General features: G+C 44.6%; 1 protein-coding gene across 1 annotated transcript in view; it reads left to right on the top strand.

Moving 5' to 3' along the window:
* arhgef28a (Rho guanine nucleotide exchange factor (GEF) 28a) overlaps window positions 1-12,312 on the top strand; it is a 48,189-nt gene extending 35,877 nt beyond the window's left edge. The window contains exons 28-36 of the mRNA XM_062412699.1: window positions 124-200; window positions 371-549; window positions 636-727; window positions 805-990; window positions 1,933-2,153; window positions 2,890-2,937; window positions 3,560-4,078; window positions 5,972-6,257; window positions 9,793-12,312. Of these exons, the coding sequence (XP_062268683.1) occupies window positions 124-200; window positions 371-549; window positions 636-727; window positions 805-990; window positions 1,933-2,153; window positions 2,890-2,937; window positions 3,560-4,078; window positions 5,972-6,257; window positions 9,793-9,968 (1,784 nt within the window). The 3' untranslated portion in view covers window positions 9,969-12,312. The remainder of the gene's footprint in view (window positions 1-123; window positions 201-370; window positions 550-635; window positions 728-804; window positions 991-1,932; window positions 2,154-2,889; window positions 2,938-3,559; window positions 4,079-5,971; window positions 6,258-9,792) is intronic.
* Window positions 12,313-14,258: the final 1,946 nt, after the last annotated feature.

Here is a 14,258-nt window from a genome sequence, read left to right on the forward strand (position 1 = left end):
TGTTTTATACTGTATGTGTACCTGTGATGTTATTGAAAATGGCATACCCTTAATGATTTTTTGAATACAGGTTGAACGACTGAATTCTGATAATGCTTTTCTTTCTTGTCCTCACTTCCACAGACGTCCTGGCGCTCCTTCTCACAGACACGCTCATCTTCCTGCAGGAAAAAGACCAGAAGTACACGTTTGCCGCTGTGGTACGCGCACATCAATTTCATTTTGTTGATCTCAATTAGACAAATAAATAGCTGTAACAGCGATCAGAAGGTTTACCCTATTAGCTGCTCATATAAAGTGAACCATTTCACGTAGAGCTGCTATCCTCTTCTGCAAAAATAATACATTCCCCTGTTTTAATGTGCTCCAGGACCAGAAACCTCCAGTCATCGCACTGCAGAAGTTAATAGTGCGAGAAGTGGCAAATGAAGAGAGGGGGATGTTTCTGATCAGCGCGTCATCTGCGGGGCCAGAGATGTACGAGGTCCACACGTCGTCCAAAGAGGAGCGGAACGCTTGGATGAGGCTCATTAGAGAGGCTGTGGAGAGGTTTGGGGACAGAATCAGAATTTTTATATTTCCATCGTTTGCTGGAACAGTTTATCTAACTGTCTTTCACTGTTGCCTCTGCTCAGCTGTCCGGAAGAGGAGGAGGAGTACGCGAGTGAGTCTGAGGAGGAGAAGCGAGCTGCTGAGGCTCGTGTTCAGAAGATTCATAAGCTCCAAGGTACTTTAGTCATGTTTATTCTTTATGCTCTTGAATATTTGACTTGGGCCTTGAACGATGTGAACCTGTGCTATCAGAGAGTCTGATGAGCCAGGACCAGCAGATCTGCTCCAGCCTGGAGGAGAAGCTGCAGATCTACACCGAGCTCTCTGCTCTGCGTGGGAGGACGGGCGCCTCGGCGGTCGAGCGGCGGCTGCTCGTCCAGCCGCACTCGGAGGACGTGCCCCAGGCGGCCGAGCTGCTGGTTGCAGCTCTGCAGGAGGGTGAGATGTTTGGTACACTCTGTGCACCGCGTGAACACACACATACTAGTACTGTGCTATTTGGTATTTCTTTGCCAACTCAAAACAAGAATCATGTAAAGAAATGCACTTAATTGAGTTTCTCCATACATTTAATATCAATGACAATAGCAGGTCTGGTTTTCTTGGTTTGATGGTATCTTAAGGAAATATTGATCCTTAAGCTTATTTGGGGTTTTGCTCAGGTATAATGTAAAAAACAACCATTAACGGGTTTTTATCATCTCCCAGAAAATCTAATTTGATAATCTAAGTAATACGTTTTTATGGTCCTTGAACCTAACTCACACACACACAAGTCAAACCAACATGCACCTTAGCACCGAAAAAGCCCAAGCCGGTCACAGACCAAAGAGAGGAGGAGGGGCTGTATGTGAGAACACAAATGTCCGAGTCTGTTTGCGCCGGACATTTTCCAGAATGCTTCCTGTCATTCCCCTGGTGAAATGTCCCTGGATGTGTAACACCAAGAAAACATCTCAGGATGAAAACAAGGGAGCCATACACTTACAAGATGTCAAAGAAGACATGAATTTGGAAAGACAGGATTCAAGAGCTCTCGGCGATAGGTGTTGACAGCGGTGTTGATGTGGTGCCTTCTACATGCTCTACCCAGGCATCACCTCTGGCCTGAGTATTCTGGACATTCTCCTGACGCTGTTGTGAATGCATCCGACACGGGCTGTCTCCTCCTGCGATCCTCATACGTGTAAAGATTTGAATCCTGTGGCATAGATTTATTTACCTTGCCTTTATTTCATCATATCTTAAGAAATAAATTACAGGACAAGCCTAGAAAATCAAATTTGAAACTCTGGAGAAAGTCAGGACATTCTCCAGAGATCAGTGCGTGTCTGAAAAGCAGCTTCGCCTTCACACTTGTGTTTTGCTCCTGTTTTCCAGCTGAAACCCTCAAAGCCACGTTGTCAGCCAAGGCCCGTTCTCAGTCCAGCCCCAGCCCGGACTCTGACACGGACTCGGTGTTCGCTGTCACCCCCGCTCCGCGTGTACAGCTCCCCTCGGATTCTTCAGTCCCCTCACCCGAGACCCCCGAGGCCGCGGAGAGGAGCTGGACCCAGGCCCTCGTTCCTCAGTCCCCGGAGTCGGATGACATTGACTTGAAGGTACATAAGCGAAAGGTATTTAGCTTATTTCTTTGCCTGCTTAATATGCTAATATAAATTGATATAGAAGATTAAATGGGCTGTTTCTATTAAATATTGATGGACTTTTACGATGTGATGTTTTCCCCCATTACTGTACGGTGGAGACACTATAGAGCAGTGTTGTTAGAGGTCAATACCGCCCCTGAACCGCATCTGAACGCCACCGCTCTCCATTTCTCCACAGACGTGTGGCTCGAGATTGCCAGCAGTCGTTTTAATAATTCAGCGCGGCCTATTAGAACTACATTTCAGCCTTAATGGGATGAATCATTGATAAGCTCATAATAAAGGAAGAAGTCCATTTAGCTCCCACAGGTATTGTGCCATTAAAAATGGATATACAGACTTATTCCTATTACCAGGCCCACCATTGTGCCGCCGTTAGCAGCTTTTTGTGAGGTAAATGACTTTGAAAAGAGAGAAATCTTTTTCTTTACAACCGCCGTGTGATAATTCAACCCGGGTAGGAAAGCAAGCGGCCTCAAGGGGGCGCAGATGTTTCATGAATGCAACTTCAGATTTTGACTCCCTAATAAGGTTGTTTTTTTTAGTTCCCTGAGTACTTGGATGGTAAATAATAATGACTTACATGGCAGGAGTCAGGTGACATTAACATGAAATCTTAAAAATCACATGTTAAAAGTACAGATGGTATATTAATCTGCATCTTTCGTGCAACTTTGTCCATGAACAGGTTGCTCAAAGTGTCCAAAGCCTGACGCAGTTACTCTACAGCCTGCAGGTGAGTGGAGTCCTCAGTGTTCTGTTATACAACCACATCCCCCCTTCTCTATATTATCACCCAGTCAGCAAGTCAACAAACAAACAAACAAGCACACAACCCACCTCACTGTGAGCCGACACATGCTACGTCAGTGTCATACTCGGTGGAGATGAAGGCTGCAGCACACACCGGCTCCAGTAAACAGAGAAGTGACACTCCACAGCTGTTAGAAGCCCAAGGAGAGGAATCCATCTGATCTTTTTTCCTGCTGAGGGTGTCTTTGTTTCGCTGTACACTCACACTCCCCTGTGGTATAAAATGTAAAATCTGTTTGCATGAGGACGTGTGTGTGCACTCTGTGTAGGTTTGAGTGGTTTAATCAAAATGACATTTTCATATTCAAAGTTGAGTATCCTTCCTTACATATGAACCTGAACACCACACCTCTGCCAGTGCAGGTGGGATCATATCACCCTTTGAAGAGAGATGCAGCTTCCTTGGCATATAAATCATAATTTTCATCACACTTTGCCATTCAAATCACCGTCTCGCGGCCTATTGTGGAGATGCACATGTAGTTATAGTTGTGGTTGAGCCGTTGCATTTTCATGAACTCTGTGCCCTTCCCTCTCTATGCCAGGCTGCAGTGACCATCCAGGACAGCTGCTACGAGGTCCAGAGGCTCCTCCTCCAGGAGAACGGGCGCCCGTCGCCGCGAGCCCAGCGACCTCACCTCCCGAGCGCCCGCGGCAACACCCTGCAAGAGCAGGAGAAGCAACGCAACCTGGAGAAGCAGAAGGAGGAGGTGGTGGCGGCTCAGCGGCTCCAGGACCGCCTGCGCCAGGAGAAGGAGCGCTGGGACAGGGAGTGCCAGGCCAGGGAGAGCCAGCAGGGGGAGCAGGAGAGCAGGCTGGAGGAGAGGGAGAGGCAGTGCCACCTGGAGGTGCAGAGGCTGCGGCGCGAGAGGGAAGAGCTGGACGAGCAGCAGGAGGAGTACCAGCAGAGCCTGGAGCGGCTCCGGGAGGGCCAGAGGAGCGTGGAGAGGGAGCGAGAGCGTCTGGAGAGCCAGCAGACGCTGCTCCAGACGTGGACGCACGGCCGCCAGAGGAGCCTGCCCACTGTGATTCCACACATGGTCATACCCCTAGATGGGCAGCAGGTACCAGGACGAACACTACTGAAGCCTCAGACATATCTTCATAGGTTAAAAAAAGAACTTGTGTTCAATCTGAGTCACGTGACAAGAGCTCTGAAAGGTTTCGACCAAGGATCTTGACCCTGACGAGAGTGTGATGTAGATATTCAGTGTTTATGGAGGATTTCTCAGCCAAAGTCGTTAATGTGAAGCTTTTCTCCGACAGCCATCATCCTGAGTTACACTCATTTACACAGAGCAGCTCAATCCCCTCTTGATGTACGGCCCGCGATAATGAGAGCAATTTCAGCATCATTTGTCTTAGAGCTCCAGCAGCTCCACTCACCAATAAACATCCTAATGATTGATGATAATTAAACCGTTGCAAATAAAAGGCCCAGACGAAATAATTAAAACCAGAGGCACGCGGCCCCGAGAAACCAATCAGCCGTGTCCAAAAGGCTCTAAATTATCGACACGCCGTTTGAAAGGCACAACGGCGAAATGTCCCCCGCAGCTGGACTTCACGGAGGATAAAGGGTGCACTGTTCGCCGTGCCCTTTAGGTCTCAATGTACCTCACGTGCAAAAGCAGCAGCAGTGAAACAAACGGAGCACGTTTAGCCGTCTTTGTGCTGCTCGGCTCAGCAGGTGTGTGCCTGTTCACAAAGACGCACACAGGGCCCTCGAACGGACCGACAAATGAGCAGACTTGTGTTACACGGTTCCCTCTCCCCCCTCATCAGTCTACGCACCACCCAGGGCTCTTACAGGCGAGACGTGATGAGGTTCTCCTGGGCTCTTTTTCTTATTTACGTCCATTCATCTGTTTTAGTCAGTGCGGTAACAGCGGTGGTGTGACAAAGACTTGCAGAGGTAGTGGAGGTCCTTATGTTCCCCGCTAATGCTTTAGCCAGAGGCTGCAGTTCACGGGGTCAGAGACAGATCAAATGACGTGCGCACACACACAGACACACACACTCTCACACACACACACACACCTCTAATTAGCTGTGCTGCCTCGGTTCAGCAGTTGTGTGATGATGGGAGTGAAGAGAAGGATGGTATTAGACAAGGATGGTCTATCACACCTTCTCATTAAAGGTTCAGTTCCTCGAAATGACAAACCTCTTTTTCTCACTCACATTCATCCAAAGGAGGTTTGTTTGCGAAGTTTGAAGCAAAATTAAAGGTTGCTTTTTTTCCCCTGTCAAAAAAACTGAGTAAGCAGTTGTGAAGGGTTGTGAGCTCCACAAAGAGAATCCCATTCACTGCCTTTTTGCTGACGGTGGAGCAGGAAATGTCTGATATTTTATAACTCACATAGAGTGTATATAAAAATCAATGACATGGCAGCTAGAAAAAGTAAAGCCAAATTGTCTTCATCGCCCCCCTGGTGGCTGTCTGAAGTATAGGTCATAAACCCCTGCCTCCTCCATGTAAGCAGATGGGACGTGGACCAAATTCAACAGTAGAGTTTTGTTTTCTGAATATTTTCCTGTTATTTTATCACAATGGTGTAAGTTTGTTTGGTTTAATTTAGTTCTCGATTGGTAATTTGATGCTCTAAAAACACGTTGAAACATCATAATTGACTTGATTGGTCGAGCATGTGAATCGACTACAGATGTCTGTGTGTCCAGTGCAGACTGGGCCTCCAATTGATGTCACCAGTGCAAGATGGCAACACTTTAGATACATTTTTATACAATGATCATCTTTATATACAGTGCTATCATTACTGATTACAGCTAGGGGTCAATGTGAAAATGGTCCAGCTATCAATTACCATTCATTCTAAAAGTGCTCATATTTAAAAAATATACAATTTCTCTGAATTCACATTTCACATAGTGGTTGATATTCATCCGTTCTGTCTGTCGCTGAATGTGACCGTGACATCTGTTCGCCCCCTCAGGACTCGGCACCCAGTCAGTCAAGAGACCTCGGCGGTAACGGCTCCATGTTTGTGAACGAGGCCGCGTTCGCCAGCACCAGCATCAACAACCGCCACGTCCACCACAAAAAGAATGACCCCAGCAAACATAATTGTCTCAACACCCTGCTGGCCAGGTCCAACAGCAGACAGCCCCCCATAGCTAAGACCCCCCATGGTCCTCACTCCGACTCCCAGGATTGGATGATGGAGACGGGATACCTCTACAGCCCTGCAGGGAAGCTGGGACTACAGCACACACCCCCTGGTAAGAATTACTCACAAGTCAATGTTTTCGAAAAATGGTGTCATTACAATTTGCTAAAATCTGTGAATATTTTTGATTTATCTGCGCAACCCAAAATGTTAATTTTGCTGTCATGTGGGAAGTAAGCTGACATTGACATATCCACCATAGAAAGCATCAAGTGGCTCAATTGCTTATTTTCATTAGTGGTTATGATTAATATCCTGTATCTCAGAGCTAATGGTGCAGCATTACGCAGCTTAAGTGCCTCTTTTATTGCACAGTAGGACGTTGTTTTCATAGCGGCTCAACGCTATTGAGAAATGTGCTTCCTGTGAGAATGTAAACAAACCATCTGCCTGCACTGGTTTCATCCACGTATGTGAGAGCATACTGTATACACACACACACACACACACACACTGCTCTCAAGGCTGTATACCCGGTGAGGCCTTGTCTGTCCTTCCTCTCCGTTAATCAATGTCTCCTGACAAAGACCCCCCCCCCCCCCCCCCCCCGCTCGTCCTCCCCACCGGCTCCACCTGCACCAGTAGCGAGCCGGGGTCCCTCGCCTGCCAGAGCAAAGGAAAATCAATGGCCTCTCTATCTATCGACTGGCGGACAACAGCATGTGAATCACAGTTCGCGGGCGATGGCTGACTGATTGGGACATTGATCTTGAAAAATCTTTACAAAACTCATTACAGCATGACTTGTCATCGCATCAGGCGAAAGGGATGGGGGGGGGATGAAAGGCGGGGACTGAGAGATGTAGACGAGGATTCATCTGGGCTTTGCTTGCGAGGCGTCGGCCGCATTCTCAGGTTTTGTCCGTCCACATTCCTAATCCATTCACACACACGCTCGTGCTTACATTCACGACAGGCGGGGGGGGGGGGGGGGGGGGGGAATTACAGGTTACAATTCGACTCAGCCCGTGGGAAAATGGGTCAGTGTTAACTGCAGCTGATGTGGACTTCCTGGTTTTGTTTGCCAGCTACAGGCGGTGCATTCTCTTCCTCATTGATCAGCTTATTAACCTTTCCTCATTATTGAGCACACACAGGTCCCAGTGAAACCAGAGTCACTTGTTAACAAGCCCGGGGCACATACTTGGCTGCAGCCTGCGATGCAAGGTGCGTTCCAGCTGACATCTTCTCGCCATCCACACGCATATGGAGCTGCAGTAAAACAATTATAGGAAACTGAATAAAACTTCCAATCTCCGCATCATTTCCATTTGTTTTAACCCTGTAAAAAGGAGTCGTTTTTAGGATTTCATGTGCACTCCAGACTTTAATTGCTTCTCAGCGACCACATAGTTAATCACCCTCCGTCTGTGGTATGTTGGGGAACTGGGTAACTCTTTGTTCCTGTAAGAAGAAGATGAACCTCTTACAAATGCAAATTCTCAAACGTGCCACCGGTCCCACGGATTAAAATATGATCTCACTTTGCATCGTCACCTGAGCATGTGAAACATTTTCTCATGCATGCATGCACACCTACATACCCACCCTGTTTCCATTTCCATAATTTGTCCCGGCTCAATGTAATCTAGAGGAACCAGTTGTAATAAGTAAATAAGTATTCTTTTTTGTTGCTCACAAAGGACGAGATCACTGCAAGTTGAGGAGAGGGATGAAGCTGTGTGTACAGTAGACTAATTATTATTGTGTAATGGGCTGCATGGTGCACCAACCTGCTTTGTGTGTGTGTAACAAAGCTTTGAGCTGCACGGTAATTTCTAGATTTCCTGATCAGGAAATGTCTGTGTTTGACCAATCAGGACAGTTAACACGCTGAAACGGATGAATAAGGCAAAATGATACACACTCGCTTCACATGTCATCAGAAATGCATTTCAGATGCCTTTATTTTGTTACTGTTGTTGTTGTTTTAAAAGTTCAGCGCTTCACAAGTCGTTGTGTACTGTTTAGTCCACTTCCCCAGACTGATCACATAGACTTGTGAAAAGAAAAGCAATGGATGTGCATCGATTTAAAGCGAGTTGCTATATTTGATCAACATTATTTAGCAGGAGCTACATTTACACCTTTCTAACAACACGGATAGAGACCAACTGAAGCCACATCACCAGCTTTTTGAAAATTATTCACATTATTGTCCCGCAGCTGAATTTCACTGTCGACTTTTTAACAAATGCTCGTTTTATAATTTCATTGCTTTCTTTAAATAGCATCAATTTGATGTCATAATAATAATTCTGAAATCCTACTCAGTGGAGAAATCTTTATGATGTGGCCGATGTCTCGTATATCAAAGTTCAGGCCTATGCTGTGGCTCACAGTGCTGCTCTAACAGACTCTGATATAATGAATCAAACGGAGAACCTCTCCTACAGGGACACAATCAGGCAATTTATAGTTCACGCCATCTGTTGCCATGACAGCACACACCTGCCCCTAATGCTACACGGTACCCGCCACACACACACACAGAATCACAAGCACACACACACACAGACACATGTGCACAAGAACACATTGTCTTTCAGGTAAGTGAATAATAATGTTATTGCTCTTATGATGAGAACACTACGCCCCCAAGCTGGAAATCTAATATTTTGCTGGAGCACACCTCACACACACTCTGGTGGTTCATCCTTCCTGGTTTTCCTTCCCCTGGTTTTCCTCATCTCGTCTTGTCGGCCGTGAATGGGCGCATAGGCAGGTGTCATCGAATCCCGCCCGTGACGATTGATTGGGCTGACAGAGATAATGATAAACGTGACACCTCTAAGTACAAGGGGACTGATGGATATCCAGAAGATCTTTCTGTTCTGACTTACCCTCTCACGCGGGAGGCAGCAGCTGTGGCAGATCTATACACTGTTAGTGATTAGACAGGTGGGCTAAACAATTAGGCCGAGCTCATTAAACAGTGGCTACATGTCCCATCCTGGTGATTCTTTGTCCGTGCTTACTAAATGATGAAGTCTCTTTAGTTATTTGTCTGGCAGATGCATTATCAGTGTCAGCTGCTGTATTTCTTCTACACGCCATTCATCTTCAGCTTATAACCGATGGGTGCAGATCTCCATCCCAGCAATAACATTCACGGAATAACTTCCTGTTTGGCAGTTTGTTTTCAATGTAAAAGCACAATGTTTTTTGGTTACAGAGCTTTTATTTTGAAAAGTTGCAAACTTAGGTCTGAAGATTGTGTTGGTTTCCTGACAGACACCTAAGGCAGGTGACATGCAATATATGAAAAAATAACACCAGTTAACTGAAATATTAAAGATTATATACAAGCCACATGCATGATAAGTAATTAAGCAAATTCAGTTTCATTTTATGAAAAACAGTGAATCTTCACTGCAGATAAACCAGGTAGGATGAACACCAAGTTTTCAAACTTCCCTCTGCACCACAGAATAAATTGTTAAACAGTTTAAGGAGGACTCGCTAATGACAAGGAATAATTCTCAAGTAGCTCCTGAGCATTAATACAGAACAAGAGAACAGGCAGGTTTAATAAGGTCACTGCATTACCTATAATAACATTGATTGGTTTTTGTGTGCCCACACAGATCACAGCAGTCACAGCTACATCGGGGAGACCTGGTTGTCGAGGGCGAGTGGAACCGATGTGTATCCGGAGCTCCCGCATCCCAGAGACCCTCAGCTGGACCTCAGTGCGCTGGTTTCCTTGGAGACTGACAGTGGGGGGGAGGAGGGCAGGGAAGAAACCATAGTGTACCTCTGAATATCGAAAAATTCGAGACTCTTAAAAAGCCAACCCAGCACTAGGAGGAAGATATAGACATTAATGGAGGCCTAAGCACCGAGGAATGGATCGGGCGGCCTCAGAAAGCTTTTCCCTGTAAAAAATGTTCTTTTCATTTTTCTTGTATATTTAAAAGATTGCTGTGTGGTCTTTTTTTGTGGGGTGGAGAGTTATTGGAAAAACATAGAGAGAAACTGAGATAAGGAAACTGAGGTTGTTTCAGACTCAATCTCAGATGTGTCATGCACCTTAACTCAAAGCCCCACCGGGTGTTCACTGTCTCTTTGCTTTCTGTTATTTGTGTTTGTGCGTGTGGTCTAAATTGTCTGCCTGGGCCTCTGCATCCGTTCTTTTCCCTCTCACCCTTCCTCAAGTCCCACAAATCTCATCTCTGGAGCAACATATTTATTAAATGTACCACAGGGGGGGAGAAAGTGTAAACCCAATATCAGCAAAAACATCAGGCTGCATCTCTCCAGCGGGGGATTGTCCTGCCATAGAGTAAACTGTCTCTCTGTCACTTATCAGACAGGCTCTGTTTATGTACGAGCATAATGCAAAGCACAAAGCATTAGAATTGAAAGATGAGGCACGACAGCATCATTCCCAGTTATTCCGACTCACTGCCTGTAGCCATCAATATTACTTCTTTTATCGGAAGAATGTTTTTTCTTGATAGGAAAAATAAGCTCAGATGTGGATTTTAAGAAAGATGTTGCAGCTGTAGTAATATCTCTCTGGTTTATCACGGCGCAGCATTTCCACCACAAAAGCCTGAGAAAGCATCTTTCCAGCCCATCTGCACAATGTAAAAAAATGTTGTGTTGCAAAAGTTTTGTTTTCTTTTATTCCTGCTTCATATATTTCTTGGGATAGTAATGTCTGACAGTCAGTTGCTCCTGCACTTGAAAAACGACATAACAGATTGCCATTACATTTTGTACAAATTTTCTTTGCACTCACATTCGCACTCACTCACACTCATTCAACACAAACATTTGTGTTCACCCCCGGATGAATTACAACAACTTGTCATCGCTTCACTTTTCATCTTGAGCTGCATGTCCAGGTGAAACTTTGTATTTGTCCAGTACTTTGGTTTATGCCCAAATACCTGCACATGCCATTCCCCTCAGATTCAACTGTTCTCTGTCTCTAGTGCTTATCACCTGCGATCATGCAGATATGTTATTTGAAGATGGTGAACTCTGTAAACATTTGACCTGCTAACCATCAACATGGTAGTATGAAGATTGAGAGGGTTTTTCTGCTGATATCTGCATCACATCCAGGCATGGCTTTAGTATCGATAGAACCTTTTTATTTGAATTTTCTGCCTTCACTTAATGAAAAGACCATTTAACTTCATCTTTATTTGTAAAGGTGAGGTCCCACATATTCAAATGTTTCATTGATGAACCGTGGCCTCGCGTTGTCTTTCACTCTGTGAGAGCAAGGAGGCAAATTAAACCTCTGCTTCCTCTTGTGAAGTGATTTGGAGTTCAATTTTGCTAAACTTTGGTCAGCGATATTCACTTCAAATTTGCGAATGTGTGACTGAGGTCTTATTCTTAAATTATCACCCAGTACAATATGAAGCTGTACCTGAAACCCCTCATTCTTAAACTTGAATATTCACATAGTCCATCCATTATCTATAGTGCTTATCTTTTAGCGGGTAGGCAGGGCGGCTGGGGCCAATCCCAGCTGACATTGGGTGAGAGGCACCATGGACGTGTCCCCAGTCCAGCACAAGTCCAACATACAGAGACAAACATCAATTCACTCTCACTTTCACATCTGCTGTCAATTTAGAGTCTCCTGCTAACCTGAACTGCATGTATTTAGACTGTAGGAGGAAGCTGGAGTACCAGCACGAAAACCCAGACAGACACAGGAAGAACATGTGAACTCCACACAGAAAGGGCCCGGCAGGTTCCGATGCAGAACATCTTACTTACGTTGTATATTTACTTCTTATTGCTCATGGGGGTTTTTGATTAAAGAGGTCCCTGCAATGCTTTAGGTGTTTTTAACCAACACTATAAAAGATGAATTGAATTAACATTGCAGTCTTCTAATGGGACAAGAAGGCAGTGGCAGTGTTTTGATGTGATTTTGGTACCGTGTCTATATGTGTGTGTGCTTTTATTTATTTATTACATTACAAAAGAGTTAAACTGTTTGTGCTTTGTGGAGGGTTGTATTCTAAATAGGAGCGTGCCTGTGTAAACTGATGAAAGGGTGTTTTTCTTGTTGTTTACTCGTGTGTTATATATGCAGACACAGCTTTATTGATAAAATTACTTTTGTCGAGCTTGAATTGGTGCTTTGTTTTTCTTGAGGTGAACACAGCCTTTCTCGATAGAGGGCGTTAATACAATAATCCAGCAAACTGGTTGGAACACAAACACAACGTTCAGTTTGGGTACACATATCACGTCTTTCACGTGCGTGCTCTGAATGTGAAGCGGTAAACATGAATGTGCTGCACGTCCCGGTGGCAGCCGTGACAGGTGGCAGACAAGGTGTTCAATCGTTACCGATTTCCTGTCCGGCTGCACCGCTGAAGTGCAATCAAAAAACACAACATCAGTATCGGATTAAAACGATATGTTGTGTAGCAACAAACATGGCTGGATAACAAAAATGTTGGGCTGCTGCATTCTCAACGCATAAAGATTGTTAACAAGGAATCTCAAACTCGTAAAAGCTGAAAATAAAAACTGACTCCTCAACTGGAGCTTCCTCTGCCCCACATGTGTGTGTTCTGTGTTGCTCTTTCCCTTTTCGACAAAAGAGCAGATGCCTCAGATAAATTGGGTCTATAGCTCACCTTATTTCCCCAACTACTCCTCAAACACCCATTCTTTTCCCTAGATAGCTCCCATGCTCATTCGTTTTAGTAGCTCATCAATTTCTTTGCTTTGCTTTATTGAATTTTAATTTAATTCACACAGGTAGATCCCAAATAATCCATGCTTTAATAATCATTTATACTAATTAAAATATTGATTTTACGGATTTGGCTCAAACCTGAGAGGATCTATTAGTGAAAACGAGCAGTGGTGGAATTACACTGGTTTAAGTACAAACTGGTATTCAGCATTTCCCTTATTCCAAACCATCTCATCAAGATTGAATCATAACCGTCAACAAGCCACCAAAGTGTGAGCATTTATTTTGATGATTTTGAATAAATTACTGTCTAACTGTCCATCTATTTGCTTTGATTTTGACTGTAAATGACTACTCAAAAAAATCTGTCACTTTGCACTGACAGCTTTAATTAATTTAGATCTAAACAAAACAGGTGAATTGTGTCATATTTGAGTGAACAGAAATGTGGCGTTCCCCAAAGATTGATATTTGGGCTTCTGTTCATTTCCCTGCTTGCCTCCTTGATACCTTGAATTATCCAAATTGACAATCAAAGTTAAATCTGTTTCGTTTTGCTGCCAAACAATTCCCTGTAGAAAATGTCCTCCCCCCTATGATCATGTGAAGAAGAAAAAACATAAAAAGCCTAAAACCATCAAGGATTTGATCCTAGTGGCTTTCTTTAGAGACTATCCCACATGTACCTTCCTCTCTGCTGTAAATATTCACTAACACCAAATCTGCGGCTTAATTGTTTTATTAAAAAAATCTTCCCTCCTCTAGCATCATCGAAGACGAAATCCAGCTGCCCGTTGCAGAGCACCTTGTGGGTTCGCACTGTTATCAGTGGCTGCAGCCCAACAATAGCCGGGTCCGGCTGCGGCAAAAAGCAACGTCCTCCAGCACGGGTGTGGATCATCCTGCCATCACGCCGAGGGGAAACGTCTCAGCCTGGCGCAGAAACATCTGCTGCGCCGCTTCAAAAAGTCCCCCTCAGTTCTGGTGAGAGAGCAAAGCAATACACCCCCACAGACCCAGTCATGCAGTATGTTTTCCTGCATTATGTTGTCAAAACACCAGGGTTATGTACCTGATCCATTGTCCTCTGCTGTTGTGGTGTTGAACTAAGTGGAAGTATGGATGGTAAGGTAGTTTTTTACAGCTTGACGTGACATTTGGTAATTAGGACTAATATCTGCAGAAAAACTGTCAAGTTAGTTTGTAATTTCCTTTAAGCAATTTGTGTTTATTATGTCCAGAATTATTACATATTTACATAACATATTTAGATGATTATTGTGCCGTTTATGTGATATACCTGGAATCGAAGCCCTTGCTTAAGCAAACATCTTAACTGTTGTTGACCTTTAACCTATAAAGGAGTCAAAT

Source organism: Platichthys flesus, chromosome 19 (genome assembly GCF_949316205.1).
Source record: "Platichthys flesus chromosome 19, fPlaFle2.1, whole genome shotgun sequence".
Lineage (NCBI taxonomy): Eukaryota > Metazoa > Chordata > Actinopteri > Pleuronectiformes > Pleuronectidae > Platichthys > Platichthys flesus.